At 53.9% G+C, this 12,789-nt stretch overlaps 1 protein-coding gene across 2 annotated transcripts in view; it reads right to left on the bottom strand.

Moving 5' to 3' along the window:
• Positions 1 to 833: 833 nt before the first annotated feature.
• Positions 834 to 12,789, bottom strand: part of LOC115914108 (acid-sensing ion channel 2-like) — an 85,878-nt gene continuing 73,922 nt past the window's right edge. Inside the window, exons 4-11 of one of the 2 annotated variants that reach the window (XR_004061415.1) lie at positions 12,068 to 12,218; positions 10,103 to 10,159; positions 9,337 to 9,490; positions 8,393 to 8,484; positions 6,238 to 6,317; positions 3,126 to 3,194; positions 1,610 to 1,779; positions 834 to 1,054 (exon numbers count right to left, since the gene is read on the bottom strand). Coding sequence is in view for 1 of the 2 variants with exons in the window: in XM_030966461.1 (XP_030822321.1) it covers positions 1,678 to 1,779; positions 3,126 to 3,194; positions 6,238 to 6,317; positions 8,393 to 8,484; positions 9,337 to 9,490; positions 10,103 to 10,159; positions 12,068 to 12,218 (705 nt within the window). In the remaining variant the exon portion in view is untranslated. Of the gene's footprint in view, positions 1,055 to 1,404; positions 1,780 to 3,125; positions 3,195 to 6,237; positions 6,318 to 8,392; positions 8,485 to 9,336; positions 9,491 to 10,102; positions 10,160 to 12,067; positions 12,219 to 12,789 lie in introns of those variants that run through there. The other variant, XM_030966461.1, reaches the window with a different exon arrangement.

Below are 12,789 nucleotides of genomic sequence, written 5' to 3'. Positions count from 1 at the left end.
TGGAGCCAGTTAAAGTGGATCAGTAAAGGAAGAGTTGGAATCCCAGAATCCTGGACCGGTTTGGGTTGGAAGCAGCCCAAAGATCATTGAATTCCCACCAGGGACACCTCCCACTGTCCCAGGGTGCTCCAAGCCCCGTCCAGCCTGGCCTTGGGCACTGCCAGGGATGCAGGGGCAGCCCCAGCTGCTCTGGGCACCCTGTGCCAGGGCCTGCCCACCCTGCCAGGGAACAATTCCCAATATCCCATCCAGCCCTGCCCTCTTGCAGTGGGAGCCATTCCCTGTGCCCTGTCCCTCCGTCCCTTGTCCCCAGTCCCTGTCCATGTTTTTTCCAAGCTCCCTTCAGGCGCTGGAAGGCCTCAATGAGGTCACCCCAAAGCTTCTCCTCTCCAGGCTGAACAATCCCAAAACATGGCAGAGAGGTTTCCAACACCTCTGTCAGCAAAGAGATCCCACAACATCTCAGAGATCCCAGCACATCCTGGAGATCCCCATCCCAGGGAAGACAGGGATGCAGCTGAGCAGGGCCACGGCACCATTCCCACCCCATCCCGAGCTGTGTGAGCATGTGGTGGGAGAGGAAAAGGAGGGGTCAGGGATGAGGAAGAGCCCTGGGAAGGCTTTTCCTGGGATCTGCCCTCCCACTGGCAATGAGGGCAAGGCAGGAATGACACAGCCTGGCCATTTCCACAAGACCAGCTTTAATATCAGTCAGGAGAACGAGGAGAAAGCACAGAATCCATGAACGGGAGAAGGAAATTGCAAAAATTCCCCCCAAAAATTAAAGAAATGAATGAACCCAACCCCAGTTGCTGCTCCTGGCCTCTGCCGGCACAGCAGGGCTGGGATGATCCATAGGGATCCCTGTGGCTCCTCTCCAGGGATGCTCACCTTGGGCACAGCTCGGGATTCAGCCCAAGCTCACCCAGAGGACGCGGCCGGGGGAAGAATCCGAGAGCGCCGACTTTGGGATCTCTTTATTGTAAAACTCTCAGCCTACGGCGCTGGGAATGGAGAATTCTGGGATGCTCCTTCTGGCACTGAAACCCAGGGACTGCAAAGAGGAACAGAGCTGAGAGAGGCAGCTGAGGAATCCCAGGGCCAGGGAAAGCCCTGGCATGCAGTGCTCGGGGTATTTGGGATGCTTCCTTTGGGATTTGCTGCTGCTGCTGCTCAGGCTTGGACAACCCCAAAAAGTGTCCTGGCCCTCCATCCCGTGTGCCAAGTCCCTCTCCAGCTCTCCTGGAGCCCCTTTAGGCATTGGAAGGGGCTCTGAGGTTTCTCTTCTATGAGCTTCCCTTTTCCAGGTGAACATTCCCAGCTCTCCCAGCCTGGGAGCTGCTTCCCAGGTTGGAGCCAAACCCCCAGGAGGAAAGGACAACAGGAGTCAGGTCCAAGGCGCCTCTCACTTTGGGCAGAGTATATTTAGAATTTATATTTTTATATTATTTTTATATTCTTTTAATGCATAGCAAGTTTTTCTTCTTCTTTTTTTTTTATTTTTTAAATAGATTTTTTTAATAATTTTTTTCCAGTTTATTTTTTTTCTCCAGTATTTTTTCCCCAGTATTTTTTTTTCCATCTTTTTTTTTTTTCCCCCAGTGCAAACCTGAGCTGGGTCCCTGTTTTCCCTGTGCAGTTTTCCTTCCTCGGGATGGGCACTGTGGTGCGGAGGGGTCAGCAGGCGATTTCCTCCAGCGTCCCCAGCGGGGCCTGCAGGGGCACGGTCACAGTGTGGCTCAGGCTCTCCGAGTGGTTTGGCACTGGATCACAGGTGCTCTGCCATGGAGAAGCAGGGAATGCGTTATCCCACTGATAGCACAGGGATAAAATGTTTCTAAAATCATGGGATATTCAGGGGAGCTGGAAAAAGGTTGGGCCTGGTAAGTGTCATCATCACATTTTCTGGAAAAACCCCCTTGCCCAGGATTCTTCTCCTGGGAAGCTGAGACACCTCAGAGAAAAAGGAAAACAATCATTATCTCATTTGCTTCTCCTGTGTTTTGTTGCTTTTGGAATGTGTATGGAGATTGTTTCATTGGTTTCATGTGAATTGTTTTCATTCATTGGCCAATCAGGGCCAAGCTGTGTCAGATTCTGGAAAGAGTCACGAGTTTTCATTATCTTATATAATATTAATATAATATTAATAGCATTAATTAATACTATTATATCAATATATTAATATAATATTATATTAATGATATCTTTTTAGCATTCTGTAAGCATCCTTTCTGTATTCTTTAGTATAGTATTCTTTAATATAATATAGTATCATGAAATAATAAATTAGCCTTCAAGAACATGGAGTCAGATTCATCATTCCTCCCTTCATCTGGGAACCCCGCAAATACAAGAGGTAGATCCTGGGCAAATGTTAGGGTAGGCCCTGGGACAATGTTAGGCTTTACTGGATCATGCAAAACTGCACCTGTATAATCATTTAATGACCATGATAAATGACATGATTGTTATATGATAAATGATGTGATTGTTAAATGCCATGATTGTTTGGTAATTGTGTCGCCCTGTTCTTCTAAAGTTCTTCTGAACTCCAGATTGTTGTCACTGGCATATGGTCCCATTTGCAGCTTGACTGGGGCAGAGGCATCTGTAATTATAATTTTAATAACCTGACAGAGGTGGGAAGAGCTCCAGCATCCCCAGGGCATTTCCCCTTTGTAGGAATGTGTCCCCCGTTGACAGAGTGACCAAATTATCCTCTGTCTCCTTAAAAAGGAAAAAAAGCCCTGAAGTTTCTCTCCTCAAATTAGGTAAAAAGACACCTTGGGGACTTCATCTCAAACTTAGGGATAACTAATTGGACAGAGGCCAAAAGGTCCCACCTGAGCAATTTACTAGAGAAAGAAGAGAACAAAGACAATAATGGCTTTTGTGAGGGGTTTTACCAGGAGCAAGAGCCTCTTGCCCTGGCTCGGTTTTTCTCTGTAAAGAGCTTTGTTATTTTGGCTTTTATTAAAACTTTTCTGTTTCCTACCACAGAAGCCATCCTGCTGATTTGATACCATCTGAGGTAGCTGAGCTATCTCGGGTGTGATACAGGTCTCCAAGAGCTCAAAGGACCTGGCTGGAGGAGACCCCTGTGTGAGCCCTTCCCTCCTTACCACGTTCTCCTCATGGCTCCCGTCCTCTTCCTCTTTTCCAAGAAGGTCCAATAACTTCTCCTTGATCAGCTGCAAGAGGAGGGAGCAAGGTTAGGGTGAGAAGAGGCTGCAGGGGGATGGGGAGCACTGGGTGGGCTGGGTTTGGGGCTGCATTCCAAAGGGCTGGGAGAAGGAGGAAGATCCAAGGGCTGGGCCAGGGAAAAGCTGGGAGAGCTGGGGGTGCTCACCTGGAGAGGAGAAGCTCCAGGGAGAGCTCAGAGCCCCTTGCAGGACCTAAAGGGGCTCCAGGAGAGCTGCAGAGGGACTGGGGACAAGGGATGCAGGGACAGGACCCATGGGAATGGCTCCCACTGCCAGAGGGCTGGATGGGATATTGGGAATTGGGAATTGTTCCCTCGGAAGGTCGGTCTTGTGTTTTGTGTTGCTGGAATGGCTCCTGAGGTATTAAAGAGTCTTTTTCCCAGCCCTGTGACTGAAGAAGTCGAGATTCCTCAGCTCTGGATCTCAAGGTTATTTATTCTCTGTTATCTATCACATTCTCTCTCTGACCTGCTGTGGTCTGTCCAGCACGTCAGTCCACGGCACACTGACTGCCCTTGGGGTGGTGTTAGCTTTTTATACTAAAACCTACATGCACTTTATTTACAATAATTTTCCAATACCTATTACCTATGTCAGACAGTCTGTCTCTACTCTAAACCAACCCAAAAGTGCCACCATCACAGCAGAAGATGGAGGACAAGAAGAAGAAGAAAGACAGGACATGCCCAGATTCCTCCATTTTGCCTCCTGAACCCCCATTCTAAAACCCCAAAATTCTACATTTTCACCCTGTGATAAATTCACTGTCATTCTACTGAAACCCTTGTGGCTTTTCACTCCTCACACAAAGTTGGTAATTGTTTCCATGGGCTAAAATCAAAGGCACAGGTGTCTGTGACTCCATGCCAAGGTCTCTGAGCCCCTGCCAGGGTCTCAGATCACCCGGGGCAGCCAGAGGGATGTCCTGGGTTCTGACAGGTGGGCAGACCCTGGCACAGGGTGCCCAGAGCAGCTGGGGCTGCCCCATGATCCCTGGCAGTGCCCAAGGCCAGGCTGGAGCAGCCTGGGACAGTGGGAGGTGTCCCTGCCATGGCAGGGGTGGGAATTCAATGATCCTTAAGGTCCCTTCCATCCAAACCATTCCAGCATTCTCTTACAAGGAATAAAACCCACAAAAATTCCATTTTTGGGACACTTTTGGGGTTCATGGAAAGCTCCCAGCTCTGTGAGCTCCATTTCCCTTCCCAGCCCCTCCATCTTCCTGCTGCTGTGGGATTTGGATTCCAGGAAAATCCCATAAAACCTGGGAAGTGTTTTACTGGAAAGCTCCCACTGGGAGAAAAGAGAAATAAAGCCAACAAAAAGAAAGATGAAATCCCCCAAAACTGGGTCATTTCCTAAGGAATGTGGATCCTGGCTGGTGCAGGGAAGTGTGGTGGGAATTTGGGACCAGCAGGACAGAGCTCAGCAGAAGATCACAGAAAAGCCTCTTTAGGGTCAATATTTCCCCCAAATTTGGCCAATCCATGAAAAAAAAAGTGTCTGGTTGCTGTAATTCCCAGAATGTCTAAATATTTTGGCTGAAAACTCAAATTTTTGAGGTGCTGACCCCCCCCCCTTTGTGAAACTCCAAGCAGAGGGGAAAAACTGTGTGGATTTTTTTTTCAATTTTAAGGTATTTTATTCCTTTTTTCCTGGCTGGTGGGGGTTAAATATCTGGGATTGTGAAGATTCCTCTGCTGGGGAATCCCCAGGGAGCTTCTCTGAGGGGACAAAATGAATTTTAAGCCCTAATAAGAAGAAAAAAATAAAAAGTGCAGCAAACCCCCCCACATTTGACAAATTTTATCAGCAGATGTCAAAGAAAGAAGGAAAACAGAGAGGAAAAACCCAAATTTGTGAGGTTTCTTATGGCCTACTTAGGAAAAACCCCCAAGAAATCCAGGAAAAGGCAAATGTAATGAAATATTTGGGTATTCAGGCCGAGCTCTAAATTCAGGCTCAGCTTTTGTTGATCTCTGAGCTTTAGGTCTGGAATTTTTCCATATTTTTTATTCCTGGTTAATGGCACCAGTGCTGGAGCTGCCCAGGAGGGATTGGGATGGGGGCAAATGTCTGAAAATATAAAAATACATTAAAAAAAAAAAAAGAAAATGAGAGGATTTGAAGTGAGTTCAGAGCTTGGATTGTGGGGTTCCCTTCCCTGGAATGGGATGTGTCCCCAGCCTGGATTGGGACACATTAAATCAAGTGGACAACAAAGAATAAAATGGAGAACTCTCCCATCCCATGGGAATAAAACTCCCTGTTCCCACCCTGGGCTGGGGCTGTGCCAGAGCTGGATGAGGCAGGTTGGAAATACAGGAATTGGGGGGGGGGGGCTCTGGGATCCCCAGGGAACAGAAAATCCAGGGATGAGAGGCACCAGGAATGGCAAAAACAGTGATGGGGGGCAAATCCAGGGATAAGGAGCTCCAGGAGTGGCGAATCTGGGGATGAAGGGCACCAGAAATGGAAAAAACCAGGGATGAGGAGGTTCAGGGTGGGAAATCTTGGGCTGAGGGGCTCCAGGAGTGGCAAATCTGGGGATGAGAGACATCAGAAATCCAGGGATGGGGGCACCGGGATGGGAAATCCAGGGATGAAGAGCACCAGGAGGGGCAAATCTGGGGATGAAGGGCACTAGGAGTGGCAAAAACAGGGCTGAGGGGCTCCAGGATGGGAAATCCTGGGCTGAGGGACTCGAGGATGGCAAATCCAGGCATGAGGGGCTCCAGGAGTAGCAAATCTTGGGGTGAAGGACAAATCCAGGGATGAAGGGGCATCAGGAGTGGCAAATCCATGGATGAAGGGCACCAGGAATGGCAAAAACTGGGTTGAGGGGCTTCAGGATGGGAAATCTTGGGCTGAGGGGCTCCAGGGTGGGAAATCCTGGGATGAAGGACAAATCCAGGGATGAGGGGGCATCAGGAGGGGCAAATCTGGGGATGAAGGGCACCAGGAATGGCAAAAACAGGGATGAGGAGCTCCAGGATGGGAAGTCCTGGGCTGGGGGCTGGGAAGGCCTTACCTCGTACAGGTAATCGAAGAGCTCGAGGATGGTGAGGATGCTGGCCCCGATGAACAGCCCCATCTGGCCACCAATGTCACCTGCAGGGGACAGCACCGTGAGGGCTCCAGGGCACTGCTGGGCCCTGCCTGGGAGCTGCCATCCTCCCAAACGGGCAACAATTCCCCTCGGAGCAGCAGGGCCTGCAGTGGCATCGGTGGTGTCCTGGGAATGGGCCTGACCCCAAAATGGACACCCCAAAATGGTTTTCCTGCTAATGGAGCCAGGCTGCATCCCAGAAATCCCAATTCCCACTCTGGGCAAGGTGCTGGGAAGAATGAATGTCCCTGGAGCCAAGGAGAAACCCCAGCCTGGCAAAAAGTGGGAAGGGATTCCCACATCCCCTGGGATGGGACATGTCCCCAGCCTGGGTTGGTGTCACAGACATCTTTTATGAAAAATCTTTTCCTTAGGATTTTTCCTCCTGAGAAGCTGAGAGGCCTCAGGAACAAAATGTAAACAATGGTTATCTGCTGCTGTGGAATGCAACAGGTGCATCTGTGATTGGTCTCATGTGGTTGTTTCTAATTAATGGCCAATCACAGTCAGCTGGCTCAGACTCTCTGTCCGAGACACAAGACTTTATTTTCATTCATTTTCTATTCTTAGCTAGCCTTCTGATGAAACCTTTTCTTCTATTCTTTTAATATAGTTTTAATATAATATATATCATAAAATAATAAATCAGTCTTCTGAAACATAAAGTCAAATCCTTCGTCTCTTCCCTAATCCAAGAACCCCTGTGAACACCGTCACAGAAGGTGACTGGGATGTGGTGCTCAGGGAAGGCAAATCCCATGGATTTTGCTGGAAAACAGCCCTGGATGGACCCCGAGAGCAAAGGCACCCATGGGTGAGGGGGAGAAGGGGCCTTTTCCAGGGGTGTCCATGACACACAGAGAGAGGAAAGAGGGGAAAAGTTTGGGATCAAGGTGAGAACCCTGAATGATCCCAGGAGGTGTTCTGGGTTTACACCAGGGGGATTCACCTGGAGGCTTTGGGCCTGGGGAAAAAAATCTGGGATGAGGCTGTTCCTGAAGTTCCAGAGCTCTGGGAATGAGGGTGCCATGAGGTGCAAACGGGGTTGGGGTCACAGAGGCTCCAGCAGCCTCCTCTTCCTGCCTGGAATTCCTGGAAAAGCCCCAGGAGGTGCAGAAGGGCTCCTGAGGGGACATTTGGCAGGGCCACCCACGTGGGGTGACACGGGGACACCTCTGTGCCCCAGCTTCCCAAGGGGCTGAGCCCCCCCAGCATTCCAGAGGGATCCAGGGAGGCTGCAGGGCTGGGGGAGGGCTCAGCCCCACCCCAAACCCCAAATCTGCAGCTGGGACCCCGGAGCTGGAGCTGATTTGGGGCTGAGCAGCTCAGGGTCTCCTGCAGCTCCTCCATGAGGCATCCAAAGGCCAAGGGCCCAGCCTGGCTGGGAGAGGTGGATTTGGAGCAGGGAAGAGGTGATGGGAGATGGTTTTGGGGTGTCCTCCCCCACATGCTGCCCAGGGGAGCAGAATCCCCAAAAACGGGTGCTGGGAGCAGCCAGGGATGGAGCAGAACCTTCCATGGGTCTCCTCCTCCTCCTCCATGGAGCAGCTGAAGGCCAAGAGCTCAAGCCTGGCTTGGAAACTTGGATTTGGAACAGGGAAGAGGTGATGGGGAGATGGTTTTGGGGTGTCCCCCACACTCTGCACCCCAGAGGGCACCCAGCACCCACTCAACCCCAAATCTCCAAAGTCAGGAGCTGGAAGCAAGCAGGGATAGAGCAGCTCCAGAACCTTCCATGGGTCTCCTCCACCTCCTGCTGGAAAGGATGGATTTGGAGCAGGGAACAGGTGATGGAGATGGGATTTTGGGATGCCCTCCACACACTGCACCCCAGAGAGCACCCAGCACCCACCCAACCCCAAATCTCCAAAAAAGGGAGCAGGTAGGGATGGAGCAGCTCCAGAACCTTCCATGAGCACACAGAGTATCCATGGGGACATCCCTGGGATGCTGTGGTGGGGTGAGGAGAGCAGATATGGGGCCTTGCTGGGGGTTTCAAGGCTGTGGACCCCTCCCAGCCTCTCTTTGTCCCTCCCAGACCAGCAAAGACCCCAAACTGGTCCCAGTGCCCCCTTACCAAGTAAGGCTGCCACTTCATAGGCTTTCTTCTGCTCAATGGTCTCATAGTTGAGTGCTTCAAAAAAAATGTCCAGCACAAGAATGTTCTCTCTGTGGGAACAGGAAAAACATCAGGCCAGGAGCCACTGGTGGCTCAGTCCTCTGGGAAAAGGGAAAAAATGGGATTTTGGGGCTTTATCCCCCTTTGTATATGGATTGTTCCTCTCTCTGGGGTCCTCAGAGCCCACAGAACTTGGGGCTGGTGCAGACCAGGAGCTCAGGGCACCCTGAGGGCTCTGGGAGCCTTTGGAGCAGCTGGGAAAGGTTTCCCCAGAACTCCTCAGGATCCTGGATCTCACTTGGCTGGGAACTCTTTTTGGATGGCAATTCCTGATTGTGAGGGTGGGCAGGCCCTGGCACAGGGTGCCCAGAGCAGCTGGGGCTGCCCCTGCATCCCTGGCAGTGTCCAAGGCCAGGTGGGACATTGGGGCTGGAGCAGCCTGGGACAGTGGGAGGTGTCCCTGCCATGGCAGGGGTGGCACTGGGTGGGTTTAAGGCCCCTTCCCACCCAAACCATTCCATGATTCCATGATTCTGTGAAGAGAATCCAAGGGATCTGGAACAACTCTCACTTCCCACACACAGCAATCACATGCCCAGGGCTGGGAGAGCTCCATGGCCTGAGGAGCTCAGCTCAGAGATACAAATCTCCAACAGGACCAGCAAAACTGGGAAATTTTGGACTTTTTTTGGTGGGACTGGAGGATTCCCACGAGGCCAGTCCTTGGGAAGGAACTCAGAGAAGAAATCTACTGAGAAGAAATGAACCCCATCTCTCCCAGGTTTTCACTCTGCTCTTCCCTGGAGGCCATCCCTGTGCTGGGGATGGATTGGCCAGGACTGGGCATCTCCCGGACATTTCCCACCCAAAACCCAAAGGAATCCAGGCCCTCCCCCACTCACGAGATGTATTTTTCCGACTTGTTGAACTTCTTCTCCAGGTACTTGGCCGAGGTCTTGCTGGGGATCTTGACCATGGAGAGCTCCTTGTTGTACCTGGTGAGGTTACAGGGGGTCCTGCAGATGCAGTAATTGCTGTCCTTCTCTGCCAGGAGACCTGCAGGGGGGCAGGCATGGAGCACACGGGGTCCCACGGAGCAGGAAGGGACCCCATGGAGCAGGGAGGGACCCCATGGAGCAGGGAGGGACCTCATGGAGCAGGGACACGGAGCAGGGACCCCATGGAGCAGGGACACGGAGCAGGGACACAGAGCAGGGCAGGAGCAGAGATCATCCCTCCCACAAAGGGGCCAAGATTCTGGGATGAGGCTGTTCCTGAAGTTCCAGACATTTCTCTGGAACTTTTGGACTCTGGACATTTCTCTCCCAGTTCATCCCAGTTCTCACCCCCTTGGAGAGGCCTCTTGCTGAAGCTGACACTCTGTCACCAACAACAGCCTGGAGAACTCCTGGCTGAGTCCCTAAATCCAGGCTTGGAATGGGTCCCTCCACCCCAAACCCTCTCCCCTGATCCCGAGGGTTTCTGTGCCCCATGGAGAACCAGGAGAAACCCCATCCCAGCCTGCATCCAGCACTTCCCAGCAGCCTGGGGCTAATCCCAGCCCCTCTCCAGGCTGCAGATCCCCTGTTCCTGCCCAGCCAGGAGGACCCAGGCTGCTGGAATTCCATGCACATTCCACCCCTGGATCCAGGGCTCCCCGGTACTCACTGAGCGCGGGCTCCGCGCATTCCTTGTACTGCTCCGGGGTGCAGAAGGGAGCATCCCCTGCAGGGACAGGACAAAGCCATCTCAGGGGGACACCCAGGGACCCGCCTGCAGCCAGTGACCCCGGCTGTCCCCAGCTCTGCCTTGTCCTGCAGGAGCTGCTGGGAACAGCACCCAGGGGGGATCTGATCATCACAGAAGGCATTTCCAGCCTTCACCAGACCCAGGTCTCTCTTCCATGGCTTGGCCCTGTTTCACAGGGAATCCTGGAATATCCTGGGTTGGAAGGGACCCCCAGGATCACCCAGTCCAACCGCTGACCCTGCACAGACCCCCCAACAATCCCACCCTGGGCACCCCTGGCAGTGCCAGCACCTCTGGGGGAAGAACCTTTCCCTGATCTGCATCCCAACCCCCTGTGACACACCCCCAGGCCATTCCCTGGCTCTCTCCCTGTCACAGGGAGCAGAGATAGGAGCTGCCCCCTCTGTGCCCCTCCTGAGGACATTGAGCTCACTGAGCTCTGCTCCCTCTGCTCCACCTGAATGTTCCAAGTGCCCTCAGCTGCTCCTCCAGACCCTTCCCTGTCCTCGTGTCCCTCCTTTGGACCCTCTCGAGTTCCTTGATGTCTTTTTATTTTGTGGTGCCCAAAGCTGCCCCAGAACTCTTGGTGAGGCTGCCCCAACCCAGAGCAGGGCTGGACAATCCCTCCCTGCCCCTCTGCTGTCTCTGATCCCCCAGGACAGGGATGGCCCTGCTGGCTGAAATCCAGCCTTTCCCAAAGGCCAGGGACACCTTCTTCCCTCAGGTACCCCCAGTCCCTCCAGCCCAGCCCCAGGTGTCCCCAGGTGTCCCTGTCCCTGACCTGGCATGTGGACTGTTCCTCCAGCCCAGCCTTCAGCATCCCCCAGGTGTCCTTGTCACTGATCTGGCACATGGCCTGTGCCGCAAGCCTATGCTCCAGGTGTCCCCAGGTGTCCCTGTCCCTGACCATTCCTCCAGCCCATCCCCAGCTGTCTCCAGGTGTCCTTGTCACTGAGCTGGCACATGGCCTGTCCCTCCAGTCTATGCTCCAACTGTCCCCCAGTGTCCCTGCCCTTGACCATCCCTCCATCCCCAGGTGTCCCTGATGTCCCCGCTGCCCCCAGTGTCCCTGTCCCTGACCTGATATGTGAATCGTCCCCTCAGCTCATCCCCAGGTGTCCTTGTCCCTGACCTGGCACATGGCCTGTCCCTCCAGCCCATCCCCAGCTGTCCTCCCCAGGTGTCCCTGACCTTGACTGTCCCTCTAGCCTATCCCCAAGTGTCCTCACTGTCCCCAGTGTCCCTGATCTGGCACATGGCCTGTCCCTCCAGCCCATCCCCAGGTGTCCTCCCAGGTGTCCCTGTCCTTGACTGTCCCTCCAGCCCATCCCCAGGCATCCCCGCTGTCCCCAGTGTCCCTGTCCCTGACCTGACATGTGGCCTGTCCCTCCAGCCTAGCTTTCAGTGTCCCCCAGATATCCTTGCCACTGATCTGGCACGTAGCCTGTCCCTCCATCCCATCCCCAGCTGTCCCCACTGTCCCAGCTGTTCCCAACCTGGCATGTGAATCATCCATCCAGCCCATCCCCAGCTGTCCCCGCAGGTGTCCCTGTCCCTGACCTGGCATGTGGACTGTCCCTCCAGCCCATCACCAGGTGTCTCAGGTGTCCCCAGGTGTCCTTGTCACTGATCTGGCACGTGGCCTGTCCCTCCAGCCCAGCCCCAGGCGTCCCCACTGTCCCCAGCTGTCCCCACTGTCCCTGACATGACATGTGAATTGTCCCTCCATCCCATCCCCAGGTGTCTGCGTCCTTGACCATCCTTCCAGCCCATCCCCAGCTGTCCCCAGCTGTTCCTGCAGGCTGTCATGCTGTACACCAGGAATCCTCCCTCCATCCCATCCCCTGCTGTCCCTGCCTGTCCCCAGCTGTCCCCATCCCTGACCTGGCATGTGCACCATCCTGCAGTTGCAGTTCTCCACGATGTAGCGTGTCTCACAGTCGATCCTGCATGCTGTCACGCTGTACACCGGGAAGAACGCCAGGCCCAGCTCCGGGGAGCGGCACTCGCCCCACGGCGGGGGCAGATACGCCAGCTGGGGACACAGGGGACAGGGGTCAGCTGGGGACAGCAGCACAGGGGGCAGGGGTCAGCTGGGGACACAGGGGGACAGGGTCAGCTGGGGACAGGCACATTAGCTGGGGACACACGGGCACAGGGGACAGGTACGTCAGCTGGGGACACAGGGACATTAGATGAGGACATGTGGGGACAGAGGTCAGCTGGGGACACATGGGGACAGGGACATCAGCTGGGGACAGGGACAGGACATTAGATGGGGACAGGGACAGCGCAGGGGTCAGCTGGGGACACCACAGGGATCAGCTGGGGACATAGACATCAGATGGGGACAAGGGTCAGCTGGGGATAGGGACAGGACAGGGACATCAGCTGGGGACACACAGGGACATCAGCTGGGGGCAGGGACATCAGATGGGGACAGGGACAGGGATAGGGGTCAGCTGGGGACAAGGATGGCACAGGGGCATCAACTGTGGGACAGGGGCAGGTACCTCAGCTGAGAACAGGGACAGGAACAGGAATATGAGCTGCAGGACAGGGCCTGGGCCAGCAAGAGGGACATGTCCCCTGTCACAGGGCAGCCC

The sequence above is a fragment of the Camarhynchus parvulus genome, chromosome 27, assembly GCF_901933205.1.
Source record: "Camarhynchus parvulus chromosome 27, STF_HiC, whole genome shotgun sequence".
Taxonomy (NCBI): domain Eukaryota; kingdom Metazoa; phylum Chordata; class Aves; order Passeriformes; family Thraupidae; genus Camarhynchus; species Camarhynchus parvulus.
This window is presented reverse-complemented; position numbering and strand designations above follow the sequence as displayed.